This window comes from Gymnodraco acuticeps, unplaced genomic scaffold, assembly GCF_902827175.1.
Source record: "Gymnodraco acuticeps unplaced genomic scaffold, fGymAcu1.1, whole genome shotgun sequence".
NCBI classification, from domain to species: Eukaryota; Metazoa; Chordata; class Actinopteri; order Perciformes; family Bathydraconidae; genus Gymnodraco; species Gymnodraco acuticeps.
In genome coordinates, this window is record NW_022991958.1 from 810,291 (window position 1) to 837,842 (window position 27,552).

Sequence of the window (27,552 nt, forward strand, 5' to 3'; positions counted from 1 at the left end):
CGTGCAGCTCGCTGAACCTGTAATAAGTGACCCGACAGTAAAGAATACATATATGTATAACTAGTTTAGCTAGTTCCAGAGTAGATAAACTAGCTAAGTGTGTTAGGTCTTACTCTTAGTGTATTTTGGTCCGCTCACCGGTCCGTCATGCAGAGCTGCGTGTTCTCCGTCAGCAGCAGCTGATCTGATCTGATCTCTCGCTCGCGTCCGGTTAGACTTCACTCGCGTTTTTGTCCAAATCTATCAGATCTCGCTAGTACTAGTCAATTATTTGACTGCCTGCTTATCAAAGGACACCTAAACAATAAGCGTTGCTTGGCAATGGCGTGTGGCCGCAAAGTATAGCGCAGCATTATGCATATTTTTATATGAGGAGTCAAAATCCCATGCTCATATCTTTTTTTTCTCTTCATTCCCCACGCCCCAAAATAGATAAATATACAAATTTTAGGAAAAGTAACGAAGTTTGAGCAGTGTGGGTATTATATGAACAGAGTTACACATATTTCAAAACGCGTATAATAACTGCAGTTTGCCTCCTTGTCAGAATGACAAAGTTCCTCAGTGAAGCACAAGCCCATGTTTCACTACATTGTAAATACAACTTATTAAAACGATCAGTTCAATGCAACTAATGTCATCTTAGTTTTATTGCATGATGTTAAAATTGGTTTGCCATGAATTTAGTGATGGATTGTAAAAATTTGAAATGTAGCAGTTAAGTGTTTCTCAGTTACAATGTTGTTGTTTTAATAAATCAGACACTGATTGTGCAGCGCTGTACTGTACCTCTTTATATGGCATTTTGTCCCTAACAAATTGTTTTTGCGCTGATCAGGGGGTACTTGGCGGAATATCTTTTTCAAAGGGGGTACATTATTGAAAAAAGTTTGAGAACCACTGATCTAGTGGGTTGCCAGGTTTGCGCGCATGGCGCTATAACCACATTTTTCGAAAAAACTAAACGTAATATCTCACTACAAAAACAAATGCAAATATTTAATTTTAAACAGTCAAGTCCTTTCAAGTCATCTATCTCAAGCTTAAGTCAAGTCTCAAGTCATGAATACCAAGTCAAAGTCAAGTCAAGTCTTTTATCAATGTTAGTCAAGCAAGTCTCAAGTCAAAAAATATGCGACTCGAGTCTGACTCGAGTCAAGTCATGTGACTCGAGTCCCCACCTCTGCGAGAAAGTATATTGTGCGCACAAGTTAATAAAGCGTGGCCTCGTTTTATTTATTTTTCTCTCTATGAACCCTCCAGGGCTCCGTACAAACATATACCTATAAATAATAAAACCAGAGAAACTGATCATGCTGCAGTGGTCTCTTACATTTGTTTCAGAGCTGTATTTTGCATATTTAAATAACTTTAAAAAGACCCTGGAGGGGTCCTGTGTGTTACCTCTCCCCGGTCCCCCAGCATAGAGTCTTTGGGTTTGGGCAGCTGCTGTCCGCTGATGATCTTCAGCACCAGCTGCTTCTTCATCTGACCCGGCAGAGGCTCCTCCAGGTTGGGGTTGAAGGTCCCTGTGAGGGGAAGAAACAGAAAAGTACATGTTTGATTTCCTTCACATACAACGTTCAACTCTAAATTCTGAAATGAACACATTTTCATCCAAAGCTAGTTACATTGCTGATCCTTATGATCAGATTTAAAACAGCAAGTCCATCCAGCAAGTTTCATTGGAATATCAAATATGTAGAGAGGCTTTTATAAATGACAGCTTGGTTGAATATTCGATGCTGATTGGTTGTCATATTCGAACATTCTGTGGTCTGCTCTTTTTCGATAGAAGAGCGCTACTAAGCAGGAACTAAAGTGTGTGCAGACATATCAATCCGCAGAGTTCGGTCACTTTAATGTCAGCATTGGCAGGAAGATTGAAAATCCTTCCGCTTCGTGTCGGGATCCTGCCCCCCTGTTGGTGTTGTTTTTACATTGATGACCGGCTCGCTACAGTATCCCTTATTATAATACAATCCCTGTACGAAAGAACATTTACAGTGGGGCAAAAAAGTATTTAGTCAGCCACCAATTGTGCAAGTTCTCCCACTTAAAAGATGAGAGAGGCCTGTAATTTTCATCCTAGGTACACTTCAACTATGAGAGACAAAATGAGAAAAAAAAAATCCAGAAAATCACATCGCTGGGCAACACGGACTTTCAACTCCCTCCAAAGATTTTCTATGGGGTTGAGATCTGGAGACTGGCTAGGCCACTCCAGGACCTTGAAATGCTTCTTACGAAGCCACTCCTTCGTTGCCCGGGCGGTGTGTTTGGGATCATTGTCATGCTGAAAGACCCAGCCACGTTTCATCTTCAATGCCCTTGCTGATGGAAGGAGGTTGTCACTCAAAATCTCACGATACATGGCCCCATTCATTCTTTCCTTTACACCAGGGGTGGGGAACCTTTTTCCTCTCAAGGGCCATTTCAATTTTTTCAACATCCTCCGAGGGCCGTACAAATTATTGACCTCTGCTTAAAAATACTAAAATCACAGCCCATTAATTTCACCTTTCTTTCATGCTGTGCAAAGAAAAAGCAACCTCTTAATCCAGATATTTTACCATGACTCGCGCATGCATTCACGTGCACGGTGTGGCATGATCACCCAAACAGAAAGATATGGACACAAGATGTGTTCAAATGTATTTAGTTTCCTATCCATGTGGACATGATTTAAGTGGGGGGGGACCTAACCTCCTTTAGGGGGCTCTGGGGGCATGCTCCCCCGGCAAGATTATTTTTTAAATGTTGAAGTTAAAAGCATCAATCTGGTGCACTTTGAGAGCAAAATTAGGAGCTCTATGGATACATCTCTCAACATCCAGATGAAACAGAACTTGTAAGCAGACTTATTTTTCTTTATGGATATTTTACAAATCACTCCCCTTTCAAACTGTATTCTTGTTTATTAATTACAACTTTTTTTTACTGTCATATAGAATTGTATACCTGTTTACTTTATTCTCTTATTTTTTTATAACTATAATGATCATGTAAAGATGTGCCTTTACTTCACTGGTTGGAGAAAAAGCTTCTTATATTCGTTAGCATAGCTAGCTAACCAGATGCTAATAACAACAAAGTTATTGACTGTCTGTATGATCAGTATGTCAGATGAACAGATCGCCACTGGGCTTACAACTAAGTCACAGCCACGCAAAAACTGCGGCATGTGTACGGCTCCTTATGGGTACTGCAATTTTTGGAAGTGCCGGAGTGGAGCGGCGTTCTGTTGCTCTCGGTCAGAACTGCACCCCTGTCAGACGAGACATATACCACGTGATGACACGTTAGGCTCGTGTTGTGTTCAAGGACTCTGACCTTGGCCAGGAAAAACAGGCACTCGCTTGTTTAATTTTTTGCGGTCTAGATTTCTTTAATTTTTTTCTTTTTTGCGTGTGTTTATAAATTACCTCGAGGGCCGTACCAAATTGTCTCGCGGGCCGTATACGGCCCGGGGGCCGGAGGTTCCCCACCCCTGCTTTACACGGATCAGTCGTCCTGGTCCCTTTGCAGAAAAACAGCCCCAAAGCATGATGTTTCCACCCCCATGTTTCACAGTAGGTATGGTGTTCTTTGGATGCAACTCAGCATTCTTTCTCCTCCAAACACGTCTAGTTGAGTTTTTACCAAAAAGTTCTATTTTGGTTTCATCTGACCATATGACATTCTCCCAATCCTCTTCTGGATCATCTAAATGCTCTCTAGCAAACTTCAGACGGGCCTGGACATGTACTGGCTTAAGCAGGGGGACACGTCTGGCACTGCAGGATTTGAGTCCCTGGCGGCGTAGTGTGTTACTGATGGTAGCCTTTGTTACTTTGGTCCCAGCTCTCTGCAGGTCATTGACTAGGTCCCCCTGTGTGGTTCTGGGATTTTTGCTCACCATTCTTGTGATCATTTTGACCCCACGGGGTGAGATCTTGCGTGGAGCCCCAGATCGAGGGAGTTTATCAGTGGTCTTGTATGTCTTCCATTTTCTAATAATTGCTCCCACAGTTGATTTCTTCACACCAAGCTGCTTACCTATTGCAGATTCAGTCTTCCAGCCTGGTGCAGGTCTACAATTTTGTTTCTGGTGTCCTTTGACAGCTCTTGGTCTTGGCCATAGTGGAGTTTGGAGTGTGACTGTTTGAGGTTGTGGACAGGTGTCTTTTATACTGATAACGAGTTCCAAAACAAGTGCCATTAATACAGTTAACCGAGTGGAGGACAGAGGATGCTCTTAAAGAAGAAGTTACAGGTCTGTGAGAGCCAGAAATCTTGTTTGTTTGTAGGTGACCAAATACTTATTTTACCGAGGAATTTACCAATTCATTCATTAAAAATCCTACAATGTGATTTCCTGGATTCTTTCCCCCCATTCTGTCTCTCATAGTTGAAGTGTACCTAGGATGAAAATTACAGGCCTCTCATCTTTTTAAGTGGGAGAACTTGCACAATTGGTGGCTGACTAAATACTTTTTTGCCCCACTGTATATAGAAGAGGTTACAAATGACATAAGCTGCAAATAAAATGCCCATATGAGAGCATACATTTTGAGACTATCTACTCGTGAAATCAATAATACAACATTAAAAATGATTAATAAGCCATCAGTGAAGAGGTTTTTCCCATTTCCATGCACCTCAGACTTAGTGAAATTCCTATTCAAAGACCAAATTAACATAAACGTAAAATATACTATAATACTGTTCTTTATACGTTTTTCTAATGCCTATACATAACATAACAAGTGGGGCTGCTAAACCTACTTGTTAATTAATGATGTCAGTATTCCTAAGGTCTTAAATAGATCAAAACTGAAATGCTGCTAATGACTCATGTCGCTGCTGACCTTCACACATGCAGGCGGGCTTCAGGATGTAGCCACAGTTCCCGTTGCTGTAGAACTTGGCTCTGTTGAGCTGCAGGACGCGGCCATCTGATGGTAGTGAGAGCGACTGAAATCAAAGCAGTTCAGCTTGTTATTGTCAGCCCTGACAAACTGGCAGGACAGAAAATAATGGTGGCAGAGCAGAGATGAAGCTCGTACCCAGCTGGCAGCCGGCGCTCCAGAAGGGCTGGGGGTTGAAGTTGGAGGAGTCCACGCGGTACGAGGAGGGGTAGATGCGGGACAGCTGTCTCTGGTTGAAGTGGATGAAGGAGGTGGCTTTCTGCTGCATCATCTGGTGGGCTTTGGTCTCACTGAGCGACGACACCTGCCAGCTACAGGAGGCTGATCACAGAGACATCAAATAAAACTTTACTCATATAGCACTTCTTTTAAATAACACAAGTGCTTTACAAACCATAAACAAAACAAATATAAAAACAATACTACCCCCCCTTCACAGGTCATATATACACCGAGTACCGCATCACTTTGTAATTGATCAAAACACTTAATACCAACAGAAGTCAATAAACACAGGACTGAATAAAACAATATAATATAAATAAATGAGTAAATGAATGAATGAATACATTGATAAATAAAGGAATAAAATAAGAATAACATTTGAGTAAATATAATTTGTTTTTCTATTTATTTTCAACCTCCTTTTACATTTGTCTGATAACGACAATGACCAACTGCAGTCAGTGTTCCCTTAATGTAACTTGAAGGGATTTAAGATACCTTTTTGTATTGTATCCTGATTAAGTAATCCCATTACATTTAGTCCGTAACTTCCCTAGCCTGCCAGAAAGTGGTGTTTTATGTCCGCTCCACACTGTTAGCACTTAGCCTCAGGTTAGCAGAAGCGCTCACGTTGTGCCTCGATGTCGTAGAGACCCACGGAGCACGTGTACTTCACCAGATCAGACAGAGCCCGGGACAACTTCATGGTCTTCTTCTTTCTGGAAGGTTTAACAAGAAGTCAAAGGTTACAGTAAACACAGAAATGTAAAGTAGGGCTGTCACATTCTCAGACTTTCATTACCGCAATATTATAACCGTGTTATCACTATTGTTGTAGTACATTTATCATTAAGTGTCATTTACAGTAAGTATATAACTTCCTTCTCTGGTTTGATTTTCCCGCGGTTTGAATTCACATCTAGCTACTTCATTTTCAATTCCTTAGAACAGACAGAAGGCTGTTTCTTCGACCATTGTTAGGATTGATATTAGGTTTGTAATGACCATGTATGCAAATTTCAAACATCTGGCCAACACTTCCTGTAATGTATATTGCCTTGCTGAGACCTTCCCCTTTCTTTGTGTTTTGAGTGTATAAAGTACTTGTATTTTCTGTTGTACGTGGTCAGATCTTGGTGCTATTGCTAGTGCAGGACTTCCCCTTTCCAGCTGGAAATAAGATTGATTCTGTTAAATGCTATAACTCCTTATTAAATAACACTACTTTGGTTTAAGCTTGTATATTTTTTATTTTCTTTCCAGAAGGTGAGCGTGGAATTTCCACCACAACTATAAATATCACGCTTCTCAGTTCAGAATGTATATGTGTGTGTGTGTGTGGCCTAGCATTACTATACTTGTGGGGACCTAAATCTGTTTACAGTCACGTGTGGGGACTCGCCTCCCTTATGGGGACAAAATGGAGGTCCCCATGAGGGGAATCATTCATTTTAGGGTGAAGACTTGGTTAGGGTAAGGCATGTGTTGGTTATGGTTAAGGTTAGGATAAGTCTCCAGGAAATGCGTAAGTCAATGTAATGTCCCCTGAAGTGATATATACATGGTATGTGTGTGTATGTGTGTGTGTGTGTGTGTGTGTAGCGTACTTGTTGTGGTGCAGAGGGGCCCGGGAGGCGCTGCTCGTACTCTCCTGATCCGTGTCCGTGTCTTCGAAACTCGACGTCTTCTTCAGCTTGGTGACCTTTTTCTGCAAAAGAAGGGGAACAAGTGAGGAGCCAGAGAATACCGGAGACAGTAACAACCTTCATAAGATCATACTTTTAGAATAAAAAAGTTGATCTGTTTTTCTTGGAACACAAGTTATCTCTTGTAGAGGTTAATGAGAACACAAAGACACAAACTAAGGCAATTACTGCCACTATTGAGCAGTCCATTAAATATTTATCATGAATTATCCATTAGTTAGTCAGTCCGACTTCATTTCAGCCCTGCATTTAATAGAACCGATCAGATCAAAGTGTTCTTAGTTTAACTTGCTGATCATTGCCCTTTTTAAATAAATTCAAGCTACAGTGTGATTAAAGTTAAAACTGGAAGCCCTGTGTTCTCGTCACACGTGGGATATTGGAATACAGTCTTCAAAGTAAAAGCTAACCTTGCGTTTAGAGAAACTCCCCATGAAGGAGCGTCCTGTCCTCTTGTTGCTGCAAGGGTTTGCCTCGTCCCCCGTGTCTGTCCCCTCCTCACTCTTACCCTGACAGCAGAGGAGAGACAGGTTAGGAGACATGCTGGAGATTTGTAAGAGAACTTATTAAAGAAACTGTTACTCTCTGCTAGACATAAGGAACAGTTACACAGAGGAACCTGAACATGACAAATGATGTATGACACAAGGGCTGCTGGGAGTTATTGCTCATTCGTGATGTCTGAAATGTGACAAATAAAACCTGAAACTACCTAAACCTCTCGGAAGAGAACGTCTGAATGTGAAAATGAAGCCTTATATAAACAGGCTTGGGAGAAACAGATGACATGTAAGAGGATTATGTTATCAGGATAAAAAAAGTGAACTGTATTCCCTTCCAGTTACATAAAAAAAAAAAAAAATGAAATCAGATTACTGTTACATTTCTAATAACTATGGATTTCTAGCATGATTCCATCCATCCATCCATCTTCTCCCGCTTATCCGTGGTCGGGTCGCGGAGGTAGCAGTTCCAGCAGAGAGCCCCACACTTTCCTTTCCCTGGCGACATCATTCAGCAGGTGAACCTATATGTTCATAAAATAGTGTGTGTGAGCTTAACTGTGTGTATTAAACTAAAACGGAGCATTTTCTGTCAGCTCAGATTTTCTTTCTGCTTTTTTAAACTGTAGTATGTGCTCATGTGTTTCAGTGTTGGTGAATAGACTACTGTCTGAATATGCTTCATGAAACGCAGCTTTTCCTGTAAATAGCAAAGGAATTTTTTTTTTAACAAACGATAAATCTTTGGAACAATTTACCTTGGAACCCGTTTTGTCGGCGGGCTTCCCGGTGGGGGGGAGGGCTGCGATGGTGAAGCTGTCCGGGTCTTCTCTGTCTCGGATCTTGGACTCCTTCATCAGGTTGTCCAGCTTCTTCTTGGCCAGGTTCTCCACCTGCTTCCTGTTGGCTGTAGTCTGCAGGAGGGGGGGGAGCAGTTACACACACTGACCCGGAGTACATCACAGAAGGGCTGCTGGGAGTTATGGATCAGTCTGAAATGTCCTCTACAACTCAGGATGCTTTTAGTGGGCAGCTGCATGTATTGAGACGGTCTTATAATGCTGAAATTAGATGATAAGTTAGAACAATTTAAAATGAGTGATGTGAGCAGACTTGAGGGGGGGAGGACACCTCTAACTTTCTTTATCTTTAGTGTCTTTTCTTATTCCTAAGACCAATTCTGATAATCCTCGAGCCTCAAAGGGCGGAGCAGCGAGCCCCGCAACGTCCCGCCAACACGGCACCCAGACCCCACACAGCATTCTCATCTGTTTGTCATTACTGGTGTCATTTTCTGGTTGCTAACAAACGCCATTGTAACACATAAACACACATCAGAGCACACTGGGCTCACAGGGAGTGGGGGGGGGCAGGAGCTCCAACAAGGCGTGTAGGACAGAGAGTGAATACACATACTTTACAGATATGCTGTATGAGAAACCAATGTGAGTTTGGAACATTGAACAATGTAAATCTATTGTAGTAGACCTCAACAATGGAATTATGATCAGTAGAAATGGCCATGACATGGGGCCTTTAACAGCCCCAAACTACAGACCAGCCTCAGGATGGTGAGTACTGAGCAGTGCTCTCCATCCAGGTCCTGCAGACATCTCTAAATATAAATGTTTGAGATACCAATTCAAAGCATGGGTTTTGTTCCTCCAGGACTTAATGTGATATTTTGAAAGTATTTTGTCAAAATATGGTCTAATCTGTGTAAAAAATGGTGTCAATGCAATAATGACTGTGACAATTGATGACAATATAAAAATCGCGGTATGCAACTAAAAGCTGTTTGCGATCCGCCATTAAAAAAGAGAAGAAGGGTCCATTAACTGCGGTCCAGAAACTTCGGTCCAAAAACTGCAGTCTGCGACGCCGCAGCTTCATACTATTGCCTGGTGGCGAAAATTGAAGAAAAGGCGATAGCCCAGTCGGCGGAACTCAATATACAGACTACCCAGATTCGGACGGAATTACGAAGTGTGGTGGAACAAGTCAACAAAAGAATTGAAGTAACTGAGGGCCGAGTATCTGAGCTGGAGGTTGAGGTTAGCAACCACTCGGACTCAATCACCTGCATGACATCAGATGTTACTGATATGAAAAAAGAACTGGCCACACTGAGGGACCGTTGCGAGGATTTGGAGGCAAGATCACGTACGTCGCTGTAATATCCGCATTATAGGAGTGAAGGAAGGACGGGAGCATGGGAAGCAGCCATCTCAGTTTGTGGCTGATATGCTAAAAGTTTCCCTTGGTCTCGACAAGCCCCCGACCCTGGACCGGGCGCACCGCGCTCTCCGCAGCAGAGCGACACAAGACGGGCTCCCACCGCAGGCTTTTATTGTGAAATTCCACTATCTCTCCGAAAAAGAATCGCTGCGAAAGAAAGCAATAGAGATTAAATCAGTGACGACCCCCGACGGTGACCAGATCCGGCTTCTACCGGACTTTATTCAGGCGGTGAGTAAACAGCGGGCAGCCTTTACCGAGGTGAGAGGGCTGCTGCGGAGCTGCGAGGGAGTGCGCTACGGCCTGAAATACCCTGCCATACTGATGATCACAACATCGGGGGGCCACGAGGCAAGTTTCAGCAATCCAAAACTGGCAAAGGAGTTCGTTCTTAACAAGGTGGTGCGCAAGGCTTCATAATGGACATGTTCTGGTGAGTATTAGCCAAGGGCTAAAATGCCAGCTCCATATGCTGTAGATGGAGACGAGAAACAACTCGGCCGGATAATATGTGGTTATGTTTGGGAGATATTTTTTTCTCCATATCTAGAATTCTCAAGATTTCCCATTTGATAACGTTTATTTTTTCTTTATTGTTCTTGCTGGGAAAACATTTGAGGCAAGCCACGCCACGGACAATAATATCATTGTGTAACCATATGGGACATTAAGGTTTTATTTTATTGAGCCATAACATGTTCAGGGCTGTTACATTACCTAGCTGATATTTCAAACTAGGATGTCGCTATATTCAGCATTGCCTGGTCAGCTGAAGAGAAGGAGCTATATTGAGTTCATTGTTCAGTTCTCATGGGGGGCTCGCATGGTAAGCAGTTTAGGAGAAGAGGTTTATTGGAAGTGCAGGAGACAAGCATAACGTTTGTCGTGTTGTCATTGTGTTTTATGTTTGTGAAATGTATGTGTATACTGTAAGTGCTCATCCTCCCCTTCCCACCCTTTTTTGTTTTGTTTTTGTTTGTTTTTCGGCTACAACCCTTTTACCAAACTCAGGGACTCCCCAATGCAGTATCGCAATTTGAAGGACCATATCGATGGCGTCTGTAGATAAAGGTATAGGCAGGGCGGACACCACGTGTTGAGTTGGAATGTAAGGGGATTGAATCACCCGGTTAAGCGAAGCAAGGTGTTTTCTCATCTAAACAAATTAAAAACTGAAATAGCATATTTACAGGAAACTCATTTATTAAATAAAGACCAGCTAAGGTTTCAAAGAGCAGGATTTACACAGGTATTCTCCTGCACAGAGATGTGCAGTTTGAAGAGTCAAAATCCATAAGGGACAACAATGGTCGTTACATAATTATTCAAGGTAAACTGTTCAATAAGCCAGTAGTGCTTGCGAATGTGTATGCCCCAAATTGGGATGACGTTGATTTCTTCAGGAATCTTTTCTCACTGTTGCCAGGCCTAGACTCGCATGAATTAATATTAGGGGGGGACCTAAATTGTGTCCTAGACTCTGTACTAGATCGTTCTGGCAGTAAGGTCACCACACCTAATAAATCAGCAAGCTGCATAAATACATTCCTTCAAGCCTACGGAGTGATTGACCCCTGGAGATTTAAATACCCGACTTCCAAACAGTTCTCTTTTTTCTCCCCAGTACACCAAACCTACTCTAGAATTGATTGTTTTTTAATAGACCAAAAATGATTGCCCATAACTACACAGGTGGAATACAACAGTATAGTCATATCAGACCATTGGCCAGTACTTTTGAAGCTCCGTTTTCCGGAAAATACACTCCGCCAACGCGTATGGCGCCTTAATCCTAGGCTGTTGCGGAAAAAAACTTTGTTGACTTTATAAACACACAAATAGATTTCTTTCTCGAAACCAATGAGTCCCCAGAGATAAGTCAAATTGAAATGCCCTCCTTGGATGAATCAGACAAATCTGGACTGGAGAGAAATATAACTTTAACAGAGATTGACAACGCAATTAAAAAAAATGAAGCCTGGAAAAGCACCATGATGGTTATCCAAGTGAATTTTTTAAGAGGTTTGCCCCTAAACTACTGCCGCTATTAGTAAAGGTATTCGAGGAGGTCCTGGTTAGGAAGGCTCTTCCCCCAACTATGACGCAGGCATCTCTCTCATTATTACTCAAAAAGAATAAAGATCCGTTGTTGTGTGAATCATATCGCCCGATTCATCTTTTATGTTGCGACTATAAAATTATAACCAAGGTCCTAGCAGGGAGGCTTGAGAAAATCATGCCTAAATTGATACATCCAGATCAGACTGGTTTCATTGTGGGTAGACAACTTTCAAGCAACCTCCGCCGTGTGTTCAATGTTATCTACCAGCCCAACAATGTCGAACCTGAACTTAATATATCCTTGGATGCACAGAAGGCGTTTGATAGGATTGAATACAATTACCTGTTCACTGCGCTCGAGAAGTTCGGCTTCGGCCCTACTTTTTGTTGGCTGATCAAGATCCTTTATACAGCGCCTAAAGCTTCAATTCGAACTAATGGGATAATGTCTCATTATTTCCCACTTTTCCGTGGGACACGACAAGGTTGTCCACTGAGCCCCCAGATATTCGATATTGCTATGGAGCTCCTGCCAATACTGTTACGAGAGACCGCTAGTCTAATTGGAGTGCAAAGGGGGGGAGAATTGCATAAGTTGTCGCTCTATGCGGATGATCTTCTTCTTTTTCTTTCGGAGCCCCATGCCACTATACCTATTGCCTTGGAACTTATCGCCGAGTTTGGCCGGGTGTCGGGCTATAAATTGAACCTGAGTAAAAGTGTTCTATTCCCCATAAATGATAAAGCACGTCAAATGTCATTTCAGAACTTCCCTTTCTCTATGTGTGAGGACAGCTTTACATACCTAGGTGTCTGTGTCACGTACAAATACAAAGGTCTGATGGACAATCATTTGAAAACTGTGCTTGATAAGGCTAAACTGGAGATGGAGAGATGGTCGACTCTCCCCCTGTCACTAGCTGGCAGGATTCATTCTGTTCAAATGACGATCATGCCCAGGTTCTTATTTCTGTTTCAGACAATCCCAATCTTCATCCCTAAATCCTTCTTTAGGGAATTAAATAAATGCACTTCCACTTTTATTTGGAATAAAGCTGTACCTCCAATTAGGAAAGAGTATTTGGAAAGGCCAAAGGGGGAGGGTGGTTTGTCCTTACCCAATTATTTGTATTATTATTGGGCTGCCAACATCCACAAGCTGATGTTTTGGGTTGATGTGACGGACGAATCCCCAGTTTGGTCTGTAATGGAGCAGCATTCAAGTAATCCAGTGTCACTTTGCTCTTTAATTTGCGCTCCACTACCCTTGAGTAAAAACTACTGGACGAATAACCCAGTCATCCAAGGCTCTCTAAAGATATTGACTCAGTGTAGAATTCATTTCAAACACAAACAAGCACTTATTGCTTCCCCAATTCTGGCAAATGTACATTTTTCTCCATCTCTCACTGATCCATCTTTTCGGTTATGGCATGGGAGCGGGATTAGGTGTGTTAAAGATCTTTTTTTAAATGGACACTTTCTTTCTTTTGAGCAGTTAAAGAAGGATTTCAATATCCCACAGTCATGTTTCTTCAGATATTTGCAGATACGTAGTTATGTGAAGACCCACTTCTCTCTAGCAGCCCCACAGAGTACCTGGATTGATGACTGTTTAAATATGGATCCCTGTGACAGGGGTCTGGTGTCTGTATTATATGACAATATTCAGAGGGTCGCTGCTCCGTCGCTTAATCACTTAATGAGGCAATGGGAGGAAGAGCTGGGAATAACTATATCAGATATTATTTGGCAGGCAGCAATTCGGTTTGTCCACTCATCCTCAATGTGCATTAGACATGTCCTGCTACAATTTAAAGTTTTGCATAGGTTACATTTATCTGCAAGTAAACTGGCCAGATTTTACCCAGGTCTAGACCCAACCTGCATCAGGTGCAGTCGGGACCCGGCCAGCCTAAGTCACATGTTTTGGCTCTGTCCACAACTGGCCCCTTTTTGGACTGGTATATTTAAAACCTTTTCGTACATGTGTAACACGGCGGTGGATGCAAACCCATTGACTGCATTATTTGGCGTGGTCACACAGGAGACACGAATAACAACTGATCAGGCTGAGGCTGTGGCATTCTCTACCCTACTTGCTAGACGTCTGATACTCTTTACTTGGAAGAAGGCTGCACCGCCGTCTCACAAGCGCTGGGTAGAGGAAGTAATGTCCCATCTTATACTTGAGCAGCTAAAGCACACTACCCGGGGCTCTATCGCAAAGTACTATAAGGTCTGGCAACCATTTCTGTCCTACTTTGAGAATTAATTCTCTAACATTGAAATAACGTAGCCCCCCCCCCCCCCCCCCCCCCCCACACATTGTTTTTTATTAATTTATGTTTTCATTTTTACTTTTGGTTATTTAACCATGTCGTTTTTAATTTAATAATTGACGTGTATGTTTACTTTCTATACATATTTTGTATCTCTTTTGGATGTCAATTGATATTTTGTATACTTTCTGTGTGTGCTGTATTTTTTAATGTTGAGTGCTACTGTTTGTTATATGTGGAAAATCAATACAAATATTTGAATAATAATAAAATATATATTTAATTAAATCTAGATGAAGTGACCCAATACGTTTTATTAAGATCCTAATGTAAAAGAAAGTTTGTACTATAACTAAAAAGAACATGCAGGATCCTCCACACATTCAGAAGGTGCAGGGATGAAGCATCACATCATGTCACATGATGCAGGAGCTCCACACTGATGGATGGACCTTTGGGTAATGAATGCGTTTCCACATGAGACAGGATGGCATTGGGACATACAGGACATTATACAGATGGATCAATGAAAGATGTCCTTATTGAGAGATTACTGCTGAATGCCTTGGAGAGAATATAATGCACATGCTGAGTTCAGCCTCATGGGGGCAGTGTCTCCACTGCAGAGAGCAGGCAGCAGCAGCATGCTCCATGAGAGAGGCCCAATTCCAAATCACACCCTACCCACTCCCACTCCGTGACTGAGTGACACTCGCAGCTCAACGAGGCTCCCTCCTGTCAGATGGAGGGAGTAAACACAGCAGCAAGCTTTGGGACGGCCTCCCCTCTCTCCGGCAGAAACAGGAAATGCCGTAACTCTATGTAACAACGGTTTCAAATCAGCTTCTCTTGGACAGAAATTTAAATGTATAACTCAAATAAAACTCCAAACATCTTGAATTGTGTTACTTTTTTGTAAAGCTCTTTTAGTTTTAAACCTGATGTTTATAAGCTTCTTAGTTTTTGCAACAGTCTGTAAATATACACAACTTTATAATAAAATGCAACAGATCCTAAGTAAAACAAATATGAGGTTATCATGAGGTTGTTAACATCGCAATTTACCAGTGACTGTTAGCAGGAACTGTTTGTAAACAGCGTGTTTCCTGACGGACACACACAGCGTTGAGTCCAGTCAGGTGGAGCAGCAGGGGAAGTCAGCACCGATGCAGACTCGCTGCACTCGCTGAGGGCTTGATAACCCACTCCCCCTCCACACTCGTTGGTTTGGAACAGCACTTAATGTGGCGGACCCTCCGCACAAACGCGCAAACGGAGGATTAGTGTGTAGGGGGGGGGATTGGAATTGGGCCAGAGTGTCAACACACTGATAGGTGGATATGATGCAGGAAGATGGCAGATTTTGTGCATAATTGACTATGCTTTAATCTTTCCCAATACTTCATTGGATCAGATATCACACCTCATCTTCATAGCATTTTCATTTGTTTCAGAGGTTTTTACTGCCGAACAAAATGCTGTTTTGGCAGGTAATTATAGCTTTAGATACTTTTTCTTTTAAATGCAAACACCTAAAGCCTCAGTACTGATGTCATTTTGTGAATACATTTTAACACTCGTCTGTGAGTCGTAGAAAGAGTTTCCATCTAAACTTCATCAGTTGGAATAAAAAAAAAATACAACAACATTAGCCTTCTATTGAAATGGATAAGGTCCACATGTGAAAGAGTTTTGACATCTAACCAAAAGTTAAATGGTTTTGGGGTTCTGAGATTCAATTCAGAATTCTTACCCAAAAAATTAAAAAGATTTGTACTTTAGGTCGGATAAAAAAAAAAGTGTATATTTTATTTCCAGCAAGGCTATGCGACTTTTCTACTTGAAACATTGCCCTCCCTATAGCTGCCATTTTAAAGTTTTAAAGAGTTATAACCGATCCATATATATATATATATATATATATAAACATTTAGTGTTTATGAGTAACACTGTCTCCATTTTTATAAATACCAAAAAGTCACCTTTAAAGGTGCATGCTTGGTTCCAAATAAAGAATCATGACACATTTGATGGAGCATAGCGTATGATGAGAAGGTATGGCAGATGACTGGGGATGTTTTTGAGGTGGTTTGAGGAGAAGGAGCTTTGTATACAGTACCTTCCACTTTGAAAAGAAGCAAGCAACAGTAGAAGAGAAGGACAAACAGGAAGAGAGAAGAGCAGGACATGAGAACACATAACCAGAGAGAAAGAGACAAAGCAAACAGCAGAGAAGAGACAGGAGGAAAACACTCAGTGACCAGAGCTTAGATTAAAGGGGCCATATTCTGCTCACGTTCAGGTTCATATTAATATGTAGTGTCTCTACTGTGACATGTCTCCATGCTTTAATGTTCAAAAAGAGCCCCGTCTGCTCTGATTGGTTAGAAGGCCGGCTCTGATGTGATTGGTCAACTGCTTAGAGATGTCCCGCCCCTTATCAAAGCAGACCATTAACATTAACCCAATAGGGCCTCTGTAACATAAGGAACAGGAAATACACACTTTGACATTTGGTCTGTTGGACAGAAAAAGCTGCCTGTAGAGATAAGTGTGGAAAGGAAAGAGCAGGTACATACATCTCCGTTCATCAGCTTGCAGTCGTCCTCCATCTCATCAGCACTGTCCTCGTCCGACACGTCTCCTTCCTCAGCGTCCTCGTCGATGTTGGGGGGCAGTTTCTTCCCCTGGGGGAGAGGAGAAAGAGTCAGTATAGCTTCATGCAACTTTCATTTAATCCATTTGTTGGTCAGGGTACCTTTAAACTAGATGGGTCTTGGTTTTCTATAGAGCTGACCACTGACTGCAGGTGAAAAAGTCACTTCCTTAATTACAATGATGAGGCACTTTTCTTGACATGATATTTTCTAATTTAACGTCGCAACAAATGAAAGTGAATTACTGTTATTTCTACTGCACTCAAGATTTTTTTATATCATCAGTTTCTTTACAAATTAAGACTATTGCATAACATTTTTCAAAAATATGATATTTTGTTACAAATTAAAGTGGTCCATAGTACATACAAAAAAAATGGCTTAGATGATTCATCAAGTAGCTGATTGGAAGATAACAAGTTGGCAATTATTTTACATTTAAGTAAATTAACTAATTTATTTTGGAAAAATTAGAGTTTTTTGGGTGTTTTTTTAAATGTATCCGAGATATTATTTGCCATTTATTACTTACAAAATGGTTTTAATACGTTAAGTTAACATTGTACTTACTTTGACTTACAGAGTGTTTTAACTGTGTGCTGTCAGTACTTCTACTTAGGTAAAGGATCTAAATACTTTTCCACTACTGGTGTACATCAATCATCCCAGTGTTAGTTCTCTCAGCTATCTAAACACAGGACCAGTAATCAAGGCCAAATATATTGCAAGAAAATTAGGTAGGATTTGAAGTTTGTCTACAAAGTAACAGATCTAAGAATAAACATCCATGTGATTTTCAGTCCTGCTCATTTAAAAAGTGTGCACCAAATGTTCATACATAATTCCATCAGAGTCAAAACATTTGTTTGCCCCTACTAAATCCAATCAGATTTGATTTTTTACAATTACTTTGAGCTGAAAAATGTACTCATGCCTAATTACACAACAGAACGTTCTTAATTTAAAAATTCAACAGGAATTTGCAGACTATGTTAACTGGGTAATAAGCAGATATTTGGATATACAAGTCTCACAGCAAAAACACTTCAAATGGTTAAGATCAGTGCTAATATTCACAGGGAAATTATAAGCATCTTCAAACAGTGAACAGTAACTTGAGATATACATAGCAAAATATATATATCAGGTGTCAGAGCCAGACTTTCCTCTGCTTCAAACCCAGCCTTCTTCTTTCATAGTGTGAAGGTGTGAATGTGAAAACAGCAGCAGCTCTGACAGACTGCGGAATAAAAACACTCTCTGTCACATTTAAACTCCCTGCCTGAAGTTTGGAGGAATGCGCCTCGTCTGCCAGAAACTGCAGCTCACATTCTGACAATACTATTATTCTTTTCTCTCTGCCATTGTTCTCTCTGCCTTGTTAAAACCTTGACTTCACCACGTTGATAATTGCAATCAGATACAAATAACTTTGCCTATCAGTTGTGCTGATGAAATCACATGGCTATTTAAGAAGGGGTTTATGGGGGATTACATGTTACCAACCAATGCTACCGTCAGTGTGGGACTTTATTTTCACTACATCTACCATTATCCTGAAGAGAGTGTTGAATAATATTCTGTAATCCAAACGAGGAATGGTCCGACTTTTGATCCAACAGTCACATCACCACCGCTAAGCTAAAGGTGGCAGTAGTAGTTTGATGAAGCTACTTGTTAGCATCCATAGTTTTTTGGACACAAAGAGGCTTCGGTCATTCACCAGTTGGTTGTTTTTTTTATGTAGTAGAACAAATGCAAATCTTTTCTCAAAATCTTATTTCAGGCATCTATCCAAAATCACGTAAAAAAATAAAGTTTCCGGTAAATGTTTGTTTTCCTTGTGTCGTGTCTTAATATTTGTCCTCATTGATGTTGCAAATGGAGCTGCTGTGATGCAAGCAACATTTCAGACTCGAACGGCTAATTAATTATTATCGTATAGTTTAGGACTCCTGCACCACCCCATCTCAGTTTGGGAGCTTTATTGTCTCAATATGTTCCCTGTTAAAAAAGTGATATTTGTGGCCTGAGAGACAAGACCCAGGGCTACCTGAACACTGTCCCAGCTCTTAGAGTTAGCCGAAAACGTACGGTATCAACTGAGGGCATTGTCAAGCAATGTTTCCTGTAGGAAATATATCAAAGAAGCTTGGTTATTTATCAAGGTAATGTTTTCAATGTTTAAAATGGTTAAAGCCCAGTCTCTACATAGCTCACAGGGTAGAGATGTTGGTCCATGTACTGGGGTAGACGCAGGTTGGAATCCCACCTGCAGCCCCTTTACACATAACATCCCCTCTATCTCCCACCTTTCCAATCTATCTCTCTAATAAAGACCCAAAAATAGTTCCAAAAACATGTTGAAGCCTGTAATCCCTTTGTCATGGTGGTCTGTTGACATTATCTCTGTGTGGTGATCCCTCCAGAGAGCAGAGCCTTGCAGAGGACTGAGCAGCTGATGAAGCCATCACTCAGGTCCTTTTACACTACCTGTGGCACTCTGCTCTCCTCATTAGAGGCCTCAAGGGGAGATAGAGTGAGAGACTCAATAGAGAAACGTTGTAAAGGCGTCAGTCGTCAATATGTTGGCAATGAGCCATGGATCGAATACACTGGAGGTAGTTTGTCGTGGTTAGCAATCACTCTCCATCACAGTGTCATGAGCTGGAGGCCTGCAGGCATCTCTCGTTTCTTCATCCCAGTTTAGATGTAACCATGTTCCCTTCTGCATTAACGCAGATCTGTGTGACTGCGTCAGGATTAAGTGACAACGCTTTAAAACGATATGGGTTGTGTATCAGTCGGTGCAGCGTCAGGACGTAGGTAAAAGTGTTTTTATCTCACAAAATATGAATTTGACAGGTACAGCATCTCATAGAGCATCTTTTTCAAAGTAGATAAAAACAGGGCTTTTTCAATGTGATAGAACATCACAGTTATGCATATTTGAGTAAATGTTAAATTATTTTTAATATATTAATTCACCATGGATTTAAGAACAGGTAGTGTGCTGTGTCGCAGCTGTCAGAGTACTCCTTACAGTGTCAGGTACTGGCAGAGTGCCTTGTATTTAGCAAAGGCATCTGGCATCAATAAAGCCTCATTAACCTCAACACTGCCATGCCCCCCACCCCCCTGCTAACAGAGGACCACTGCAGCTCCACAACATGCCTCTGTTAAAGCAGTGTCTAACTAACTTTGCCTCCACAGTGCCAGCCTGGACAGATGGTCAATTTGATACAAAACAGGGGGCACAAATGAGGCTTCAACTACACTGATGTCAACCTATTTAGCTTCAGTACTGGGGGATCATGTACAATATCACTGTCAGGTTTGTAAAGCTATTTATTCAGTGTTTCCATAGCAATAACATACTGTAAGAACAGACCAGTTAAGGGACAGTCTCCTCCAACTTTATTTAGGCAATGTTCAAGAGATGATTTGATGATGAGGCTAATTTTAACACATCAACACCTCCTTTATATTAGCTACAGGTGAATGCAACTGCCAGAAAGGAAAAATGTAAGTCTATCAATGATCTTCACGACGGTCACATGACTTCACGTCATCAAGGCTGAACTAAAGGCGATTCATGTTCAGCATGATGATGTTTAGTAGTCTGATTTAGTCACTTGTTAGAAACTGCCGTTCTTAGAACACATAGATGCAGGGGGTATGTTTTTATGTTGTTGAACAAAACGTGAAAGATCTTCAGCTTGTGTTAACCACATATCTTATTTCAGGCATCTAACCAACATTTTTTTCAAAAACCATCGACTTTGAGACCAGAGAGCCAATCAGTGCTTAAATGCTGGCTAATTTCCGAGTCTAGGACTCAGTCCATTTTTCTAAAGAACAACTGTAATAAAGAGAATTTAGTGCTTTTTTGTTTTCTTTTTCTGACCAATCTACTGCTCCACCCTCCAGGGCAGAAGGTGGCAGTAAAGCACCAACAAACCTCAAAGAACAATAATAAGAAGGGTTGAGGACTCCTTTCTGCACCACTATATTCCAGCTGGGGAGCTTTGTTTGTCTGGGCCTTTCTTATTCCTCTAATTTCCCCTCCTCGACTCCTCGGTCCTCCGGTAGTGACCCGGAAATGGTTTTCAGCGTGCCATGCCAGGAGGCTGTCTGGAGGAGCTATAACCGAGGATACACTGACGAATCCTCCGCGGATGTATTTCCGGCAACAGTGATGTTTCAAAGAGTCGTGACCATGGTCGTGACGCACGGCCGGGCTGATCTCAGCCAATGACAGCTATGCATGCATCCCCTGGATATTATTTTATTAACTGCTTTCATCGCAATGCGATGTTTACAGTGAGAACAGCTGTGAGGTCCGTGCAGAAAGCAGAGCAGTGTGTATAATATATATCACTCAGTATAACAGGCCTACATTACTCTCTTTATTTGCTGTAGTTTAGTAGATATCTACAAACAAAGAGTCGATATTTTTCTAAAACCATTTAGTGCTTCACATAATAAAATACACAACGGCTGTATCCTGATATTATATGCTTTAGGAGCTGTAGGTGCGTGTGGTACTGTGTGTGTGTGTGTGTGTGTGTGTGTGTGTGTGTGTGTGTGTGTGTGTGTGTGTGTGTGTGTGTGTGTGTGTGTGTGTGTGTGTGTGTGCGCGTAGATGCGACGGGGGGGGGGGGATATATCCAGTCTCTGATATATAAGTGGTCATGAACACATCTGTCCATCAGACAGAGGGCTGCTGTGCCTCCTGTCATCATTAATGGACGTCTCTTTAAAATGACCGCTCAGAGGAGAGGAGTTCTCATTTCTCTAACCGCCTGCTGCTTCCCCTCCTCTCTCCTCGGCTCCTCCGCTCGCATCTCCTGTGGGCAGGACCAGAGATGGGGTCGTTACTAAAAAAAAGCAATATATTACACTACTTCGTTACTCTCTACATAAAGTAACTCGTTACTTTACTCGTTACTTTACTCGTTACTTTACTCGCAGGGCCGACCCGCCCCTCCCTACAGGCAGATCACGCAGACTGCGGCGCACCTACAGTGTAAGCGCGCCACAGTTTTGCCTCTGCGAGACTCCACTTGCACCCCCAATTACTATTGCATTAAGGAAGACATAACACAAGTCTTTCTTTTTATATGCTCTAAAATAGGCTACCAGCCACACAACAAGCTAACAGTCTGTGAAACGTCAAGACACTAATTAATGAAACCAGTTCAAGACGCATTATTCTTATCATTCTTTATGAGCGCATAACGGTAAGGTATCTAATTACTTATTTATTTAGTATTCCATAACTTAGTAACAGAGATGGTCAAACTAAAGTGGTAGAGACATGGCAGAATTCCTACAATGAAGCGGGACATTGAACTGTTCACCCGTGAGAGGGCGATCAACAAAAGAGAGCGAGCGGCCCCGTTGAGGGAGTTTACAGATGAAAAGACAGAAGCACAAAAACAACAAGTAGGCTATATTTAGGTGTTTTTTTGTAAATAACCGACGGTATCAAGAGGAAGTAAAGTCCCCTGGTTTGTCCCTTATACCCTAAATGCCATGAGGCAACTCAAAATCAAGTTTCCAAAATCCGACACTGAGGTGGTCTTAACGCACCGGCAGATGACAGCGCTGACAAAGTGCGTTTCCCGCAGCGAGACGCTACAATACTAATTGTGGGCTTATCATGTTGATTCGGCCACAACAGAAAAAATAAAAACAAACTCTCGCTCTCTCCAGAGGGGCAGGCCGTGGGCAACATTAGCCTGTACCTGTGCACGTCCCTGCAGCAGTGGATAACAGCTTCTGGCCTGGACACAGTTTGCACCTCACCGTCACATTCCTGTCTATTCTTCGGACGAACAAAAAATAATGGGCATACCTCCACCCCTCGAAAGTTATCGATGACTCAGCCATGTTTATGCAGCACTGCATGCGGAGATGTGGACCCGCAAATCGCGCAGATTACGTAGGCTACATATAAACCTGCGGCGGAAACCCCTCTTGTCTGTCAGTGTGATTATGACTGATTTGAGTAAGTAACGAAGTAACGCGTGTCGGGGCAATGTTAGTAACTGTAGTGTGATTACTGAATTATAAAAGTCACGCGTTACACTACTCCGTTACCGACAAAGGTAATATTATTACAGTAACGCGTTAAACCCAACTCTGGGCGGGACTAAGACACGAGGATAGGAGTCGAGGATAGGAGTCGAGGATAGGAGTCGAGGAGGGGAAATTAGTGAAATGAGAAAGGCCCCCTGTATTTTCTCCGTAGAAAAATATATATATTCCTGGCCTTAGAGACAAAGCCCAGGGCTTTCTGACACTTGACACAGCTCGTTATCTGTAGAGAGCAGGACTTAGGATATAGTTTTAGTACAACACAGACCAGATAAAAAGGCAGTCTACAGTCTGCAGATACCAAACACAGTCCTAACACAACTTCAGATTTGTATTCCTTCCCACAGTCGAGATTAGTTTTTTGTTCTCTTCTCCAAACACTTTCTAATCATCTCACTATCTCCTCTCTGTGAGCACTGCAGATCCTAACAGGTGAGCTGCAGTGGCGGCTGGTGGAAAATATTTTTGGTGGGGCTTTTGATATAGTGAGTAACATTTTTTTTTTTGGGAGAAATGACCCCTTAAATGAGGACTACTGGTGATGTAATGGCGCGTTTCCAGTGCAGCGCGGAGCTCGCTTTAATGCTGCGTTCAGACCGGACGCGATGCGAATATTCGCTTCGCTCTAAACGCTCCTATCGCATCACTCAAGTCGCTCGAGTTTCACCGCGGCTGCCAGCTGTGTTTACTCGCATCATTCAAACAAGACGCGCTGGCTCGGGAGCTACAACTAGAACAAAATGAACATATTATAGCGTGATTAAATTGTAATACACGTTTCTAAATGATGCCGACGTAACAACATACTGTTACCGGTTAGTAAAAACCATGAATTAATGTTTTGACAAGTCTGCAGACAGACGGCAGGCGAAAAACCTTTTAGAATGCTTGTTTTCTGAATGGAGCTTGGCTAAGCTAACGTTATATATGCTCCGACCGTCCACACTCACAACAACGGCCTATACAGACATAAATAAACCAGCGACTGTATTCTCCATGACACAGACAGTCTGTGGTTTGTACTTGTTTAACTTTTGTCTAGTTTCTGAACAGATATGCCTGCCCCCGGCTGTTTGAAGAGCAAGCATGGGAAACAAAAGATAGCATTTACCTGTTTGCATCCAGCTAGCCTCGTTGATACGTTTTGTCTTTTTCACGAGCTTGCTGTGATACAAATCGGGTTGGTCCGGTCCAAGGTCTTTAAGTATCAATTTATCTCCCAAACTTCTCCTTTGGAAAGGATTGGAGAGTAGCTCTTGCACGGAATTGGGTGCGGACCGAGGTCCGGCGACTCCACCTGCACACCATTCTAAATACTGCGTCACCTTGGTCACTCACGAGTCTAAAAAACAACTCACGTCAACGCACGTAAGCAACGTGGGCGCCAACGTGAGCGCCCTCGTGACCAAAATATTTGACGGCGCTGATTGGCTGAAATTATGTTTCGGCGGCACAGTTTACTATTGAGACTTTTGCAACGTGCTGGTTGCTGCTGTTTGGCTCGGGGGCTCCGCCCGGTAATGATAAACTAATGCCACGGGCAAGGCCAGGCAGGAAACATCTGACTTATCAGTAACTTTAGACATCGTAACACAATTTTAAACGAGATTTTATTGTAGATTATACATTTTACTGATACCAATTGTATGATATTTACCTTGTTCATTAAAAATAAAAATATAAAATATATATATTTTTTAAATATATATTTTTTTAATATAATATTTTTTTTAATATTTAGTTTTGAATGTGGGAAGAGGTGGGGCGGCGCCCCTAGCGCCCCTATGGGCCGGCCACCACTGGTGAGCTGCCTGAGGGCCGACTCTGAGTCTAACATCCACACCGTGACTCTACCTTGACGAGGATTTTGCCCCTGAGTGTTTCTGGAGACGGCAGGCGTCCAGACTCCTCGGCTTTGATGTTGGACACGTCCAGTTTGTCCCCCAGGATCTCAATCAGGTACTGCGCCATCTTCTTCTGCTGGAGAACACTGCAGTGGTTCTCTATGGAGAGGATGACCGGGTAGCTGAGAGAAAATCACAAAACAGATGGGAGTGAGAGGCATAAAAGATCGAGGAGGAAAAGAGGGAACGGTTATTTCTTTAGGAATATGTATCAGTGAAGATAGTATACCACAGTAAGGACATTCCAATAACATTTATTACTTGAAAAAGGTACAACATTCTCAAAATAATCTTCAATGGAATGTCATTACAAATCTTGTTGAGTATCTGCATTTAGCACCTATAATATCGAATTTCAAGACCTTTTGATAATAATAATAATAATAATAATAATACATTTCATTTGATTGCATTGATGGGGTCATTCTTTATTGGTTTCAGCACCGGTTCCATCTGGAAGGCCAAGGATGCTCAATAAATTATCTCCATTTATTTATCTAATGTGCTCATGTGCTTAATGTAGATTAATGAACCGCCAAACAGATTGGACCCTAAGGATGGCTAAGAACTCATCAGCGCTGCAAACTGTCATTACACTTCTTCATTTCTTTTGGATTAAGATTTGATAGTGAGCTGATTAGCGCTTCATTACGTTTAAATTAAGGCTGTCAAGTTAACCCGTTAATAACGCGTTAACGCAAACAAAATGTAACGCCACAAATTATTTTAACGCGATTAACGCATGTGTATTTTTTGTCCTCGGCCACCTCGTAGTTTCAGAGCGCATCGAGTTTAAAATACCATCTACAAGCTGATGCTGACAGCCCCGCTCCTGCTGCCTGCTTGTGGCAGACCACACTTCCACGCTCACCGGCAGGCACCGACTGGCTATTGGGAGGACCGGGAGGGTGTGTGTATGTGTGGCTCGAGCGAGCGAGAGAGAGACCTTACGTGCATTGTTGTTGTTAGCATCTGGTGCTAGCTAGCTGCGCTAACGGATATGGAGCTGTTTAAATAAAAACAGAGGAGCGACATTTCGCCACAACTGCGCCGAGCACTTGACTTTATGCAGGAAGCCAGACAGTGGGACATTGTACGAAAAGTCAGCACACTCAGCACGGATAGTGCAACATGATTGCAGCGTCCAGGCAGCTCCCGTTCGAGCATATGACTTGAGTTGCACATAGCTCCAACGATCCAACACACACACACACACACACACACACACACACACACACACACACACACACACACACACACACACACACACACACACACACACACACACACACACACACACACACACACACACACTATTGTATTATTGTATGAGAGAGGTTCCAGGTTGTTGTGTTTAATATTCATGAGAAAATGTGTCATTGTTCAAATGATAATAAACATTAGCATAAAGCATATTTGTCCACTCATATGTTGATAAGAGTATTAAAAACTTGAAAAATATTCCTCTAAGGTACATTTAGAACAGATAAAAATGTGCGATTAATTTGCGATTAACTATGGACAATCATGCGATTAATCGCGATTAAATATTTTAATCGACTGACAGCCCTAGTTTAAATGTATATGTAGCCTAAAATGCTTTGGGAATTACTCTTAACCTAAAATGTGGAAATGTCAGAGCTTGTGTCTTATACTTAGCTATGCTAGCAGCACGGCTCTAGCAATTGATTGCTATTACACTTTGCACAGACATGCATGGTCCCGAGAAGATGAACTATTTTAACCTTAAACACCTTTAGGTCATGACCAAACCTAATGACATATCCACTATTACTCTGTGTTTAGTGGTTAGCATGTTAAGCATGCTTATGTTAGCATTTATCTCAAGCACAGACTCACATTCTCTAGTCGTAGTGGTCTTGTTCATAGTTACTTTAACTTGACCACAGCAGTAGTTACAGTTAGACTTTAGATGTTTTGTGAATATCACTCCTGGTGTTTAAAACAGCAAGGTGTTATATCTATCAGCAAATATACAGTGGGGCAAAAAAGTATTTAGTCAGCCACCAATTGTGCAAGTTCTCCCACTTAAAAAGATGAGAGGCCTGTAATTTTCATCCTAGGTACACTTCAACTATGAGAGACAGAATGGGGGGAAATAATCCAGGAAATCACATTGTAGGATTTTTAATGAATGAATTGGTAAATTCCTCGGTAAAATAAGTATTTGGTCACCTACAAACAAACAAGATTTCTGGCTCTCACAGACCTGTAACTTCTTCTTTAAGAGCCTCCTCTGTCCTCCACTTGTTAACTGTATTAATGGCACCTGTTTGAACTCGTTATCAGTATAAAAGACACCTGTCCACAACCTCAAACAGTCACACTCCAAACTCCACTTTGGCCAAGACCAAAGAGCTGTCAAAGGACACCAGAAACAAAATTGTAGACCTGCACCAGGCTGGGAAGACTGAATCTGCAATAGGTAAGCAGCTTGGTGTGAATACATCAACTGTGGGAGCAATTATTAGAAAATGGAAGACATACAAGACCACTGATAATCTCCCTCGATCTGGGGCTCCACGCAAGATCTCCCCCCGTGGGGTCAAAATGATCACAAGAACGGTGAGCAAAAATCCCAGAACCACACGGGGGGACCTAGTCAATGACCTGCAGAGAGCTGGGACCAAAGTAACAAAGGCTACCATCAGTAACACACTACGCCGCCAGGGACTCAAATCCTGCAGTGCCAGACGTGTCCCCCTGCTTAAGCCAGTACATGTCCAGGCCCGTCTGAAGTTTGCTAGAGAGCATTTAGATGATCCAGAAGAGGATTGGGAGAATGTCATATGGTCCAATAAAAACTCAACTAGACGTGTTTGGAGGAGAAAGAATGCTGAGTTGCATCCAAAGAACACCTACTGTGAAACATGGGGGTGGAAACATCATGCTTTGGGGCTGTTTTTCTGCAAAGGGACCAGGACGACTGATCCGTGTAAAGGA

General features: G+C 42.0%; 1 protein-coding gene across 1 annotated transcript in view; it reads right to left on the minus strand.

Annotated features, from left to right (window-relative positions):
* The window catches only part of plch2a (phospholipase C, eta 2a), a 108,623-nt gene that overhangs the window by 16,631 nt on the left and 64,440 nt on the right, over positions 1-27,552 (minus strand). The window contains 9 exon segments of the mRNA XM_034200708.1: positions 1,405-1,529; positions 4,851-4,976; positions 5,049-5,231; positions 5,766-5,854; positions 6,743-6,843; positions 7,252-7,350; positions 8,103-8,258; positions 16,505-16,612; positions 24,539-24,710. Of these exon segments, the coding sequence (XP_034056599.1) occupies positions 1,405-1,529; positions 4,851-4,976; positions 5,049-5,231; positions 5,766-5,854; positions 6,743-6,843; positions 7,252-7,350; positions 8,103-8,258; positions 16,505-16,612; positions 24,539-24,710 (1,159 nt within the window).